The sequence below is a fragment of the Triticum urartu genome, unplaced genomic scaffold, assembly GCF_003073215.2.
Source record: "Triticum urartu cultivar G1812 unplaced genomic scaffold, Tu2.1 TuUngrouped_contig_1086, whole genome shotgun sequence".
NCBI classification, from domain to species: domain Eukaryota; kingdom Viridiplantae; phylum Streptophyta; class Magnoliopsida; order Poales; family Poaceae; genus Triticum; species Triticum urartu.
Window position 1 is genome coordinate 11687 of NW_024111502.1, and position 3135 is coordinate 14821.

The window sequence follows — 3135 nt, forward strand, 5'->3', positions numbered from 1 at the left end:
GGCTAGACAGGGAGGACCTTATTCCATTTTCAGAAAGCCGCCGCCGTCTCGCCTTCTTGAAAAGGATACAAACCCTAACAATACTCAAAGAACCATCTAAAAATGAAGCCTTTCCGTCGGCAAGGGCCGAGATCCACCGCACTCCCATGGTCCTAGGCCACCATAGATGAGGCGTACCGACGGCAACCCTAATCTTTCTTGGGGAAGAGGCCATATGAACCGGAGATCTAATGCAATAGCGCACCTAAACCTTCGGTGCAGGTCGCCCCATAAATTAATGCATTTGCAAAGAAAGTAGATGACTGGATAATAAGTCGGAAATGAAAATTTTATTCAGGCATCTATCACCTATCGTGAAAAAAGCCCTGTTAATCGAATTACAACCTGATCAGCTGAATGCAGCAAAGGAAACGAAAGAAACAAAATGCAATGAATGCAGCAAAAGAACCGAACGCATGCACGTTCGAGTGTTAAATACAAATAGCCAGCATCCCTATTTGTTGACGATCCTACAGTTCCTCCTGATCTCGCCGTTGGCAGCGGTCTTGAGTTCGATGGCAGCCATCTTGACCATCGCCTTGGCGAACTTCTTCTCCCAGCTCCCGGGGTTGAACGCGTTCTCCATCACCTTCGTCGCCGTCTTCCCCGACGTGAGCAACGCCGCGTCGGAGATGAAGAGCACGTTCCGCTTGAGCAGGTTGGTGTAGTACATGTTGTCCATCCGGTTGGGGGTGACGATGTCCTGCACCACGGTGGGGTCGTTGGTGAAGTTGGGGCTGACGGGGCACTTGCTCCGCAGCAGCCTGGTGAGGCCCGGGTTCATGTCGGAGGGGTTCGGTGGCAGGCGGTCGGTGAAGGAGGAGCAGTGCGACACGCCGATGGTGTGCGCGCCGGAGAGCACCACGAGGTCGTCCTCGTCCATGTTCTTGGCCTTGAAGCTGTCGACGAGCTGCGTGAGGTTGAAGAAGGGCGGGGGCAGGAACTGCAGCGCCTCAGTTTCAAGCGACACGCGCCCGTCGAACCGCCCCGCCGGCATCTTGTAGTCGATCAGGCTGCTGCTGAGGAAGAAGGCGGCGTCGCGTGCGGCGAAGGCGATGATGTCGGCGCAGGAGACGACTCTAGGGCAGACCCTCTCGAGGACCGCCTTGGCGGCGTCGATCACCTCGAAGCCGCGCAGGCTGGGGAAGTTGGGCGGGCCGAGCTTCTCCGGCCGCGGGTTCGCCGGAGTCGCGTCCAGCAGCACCGACGCGTCACAGCCCTGCACAAGCCGCTGCTTGTTAACCACGTGCTCGTACGTCGCTTTACATGCATATAAAAAAACAGTTGACAGTACGGCGCACGCACCTGGACGAAGCAGTCGTGGAAGGCCATGCGGATGATGCCGGCGCCGAGGCCGGGGTTCCGGGAGACGGCCTTGCCGACGACGTCCCTGACGATGCTCTCCGCCGCGCGGCACTTCCGGTTGTAGTAGCCGACCCTCACCCTATGCCCCGGAGCCCCCTTGCCCTGGCATGTCGCCGCCAGGAGCAGCACGCACGCGATCCAGATCGCAACCCTACCCATCCTTGAGCTCTATCGACCCACTAGAGCCGAGTTGTGTTGAGTGGCCGGAGACTGAAAGTGGAAGCTGCAGTCGTGTGGTTGAGGTGTGGAATCGCTGCTCCTCCGCACGTCCATTTATACGCGCGGGACAGAAGGAGAATTGGCAGGGGTTGCTCTCCTGTCTGCGTTTCTTAATCGGGCAGAGCATGTTCCCTACTCCCTAGACGCCGCAGGAACATGCGAGCACAACTCAGCACACATCCCCTCGAGCTACAGAGCGCTGACTTGAAGGAAACCGGGGCCGGGTTGATAAATAATCTAGTCGTGAATGTTGATGTAGGCATGTGCAGATCCGTGAATCGTGAATGGTTTGCAGCTCAAATGCTTGCAAGGCAGCGTGGACGGATAGGCTTTTCTCTCCCAGCTGAGGTTAAATTAGCAGATTCCGTCTGAATTTGATGTCTCCAGTGTGTATTCTTCGCTGGCGACATGTTTGTTTACTCCATATAAAGCACATGGTAAACGACATCTTGATCGTTTCAAGAGGGCCTGTCGGTCACGGCGAATTTGCTGGGCACTGGACGATGGTGTACGCAATGACAAAAGTACTGCATATAACCAGTGAGCTCAAAAGTCCACACGGAAGGATGATCATACATAGATAGGTCGTCGGGGAGCACGCGGCTCTTCTTCCATGCCCTGTAATCGTGCAAACCGACGCCTCAAAATTTGTTCATGGGAAAAGAAAAGGAAAGAAGAAAGCTAGTGTGCTCTATGCATGGATCGATCGTGCACCGGTTTGATGGATAATGCCTTATAATTGTCGATGGGCTAGATCTGGGTTCAACATCTCGCTGCATCGCGTACCAACCGGTAGTTCGATCCCTACTTCACCAGTCTCGGTCGTGATGCTAGCGATTAAAATGGAGTTTTGCTACCAATAATTATACACTTAAACTTACAAGGATTTTAGTCTGTGAGTTTTTTGGCAAATACGATAGCGGACCAGCCGGTCGACCGAAACCCTAGCTGCCACAATGCTTACACCCCCTCTAGCTGCCGCCAGGGCTCTGCCCCCGGCGGGAATGTCCTGATCAGGGTGCGGGCTGCTTTTGGAGGAGTTGGAGGGCTGCCGCAGGTTTTGGTGAAGGAACATGTGTGCTCCAGTAGCGGTATTCGTTAGGCGGTGCTCGACGTTGGCGTTGGTAATCTAGTGCGGTGATCTTAAACAGCCACTCATCCTGGCTAGTTCGCCCGAGTAGTGGCAGTCAGTGCGTGGTCCCGGACTGCGGTGAGCTTGAAATCCGACCCATGCATGTCGGTATGGGTGTTTTTTTAGGGTTTTTAGGGAGTCTTCGAGTTTTATTTGAGGCAGCAAGGCGGCTGATACATCTCAAACGTATTTATATTTTTTGTTTATTTCATGCTATTATAATATTACTTTTGTGGTCTTTTATAGAAATTTATTATTTTTCATGGCAACATGTCGGGGGTTAAGTGCGACATATGCCAATGGATGACTTATCATGGTGGGGGCGAGTAGAACGTCGCCGGTGCCTGGAAACGGGATAAGGCGTAGACACGAACGCCGAC

The 3135-nt window shown here is 53.8% G+C and overlaps 1 protein-coding gene across 1 annotated transcript; it reads right to left on the reverse strand.

Annotated features, from left to right (window-relative positions):
* Window positions 1-310: 310 nt before the first annotated feature.
* On the reverse strand, window positions 311-1656 carry LOC125526611 (peroxidase 2-like). Its single transcript, XM_048691254.1, has 2 exons — window positions 1345-1656; window positions 311-1258 (listed from the first exon to the last, which is right to left on the reverse strand). The coding sequence occupies exons 1-2, from the start codon at window positions 1561-1563 to the stop codon at window positions 494-496; spliced, it is 984 nt and encodes a 327-aa protein (XP_048547211.1). The 5' UTR covers window positions 1564-1656; the 3' UTR covers window positions 311-493.
* Window positions 1657-3135: the final 1479 nt, after the last annotated feature.

What these genes read in the sequence shown, in the direction of transcription:
- LOC125526611 (XM_048691254.1), bottom strand. Translation starts at nt 1,563, where the DNA reads ATGGGTAGGGTTGCGATCTGGATCGCGTGCGTGCTGCTCCTGGCGGCG. An exon ending in TCCACGACTGCTTCGTCCAG is followed by an intron (nt 1,259 to 1,344) that starts GTGCGTGCGCCG and finishes CGGCTTGTGCAG; the next exon opens with GGCTGTGACGCGTCGGTGCT.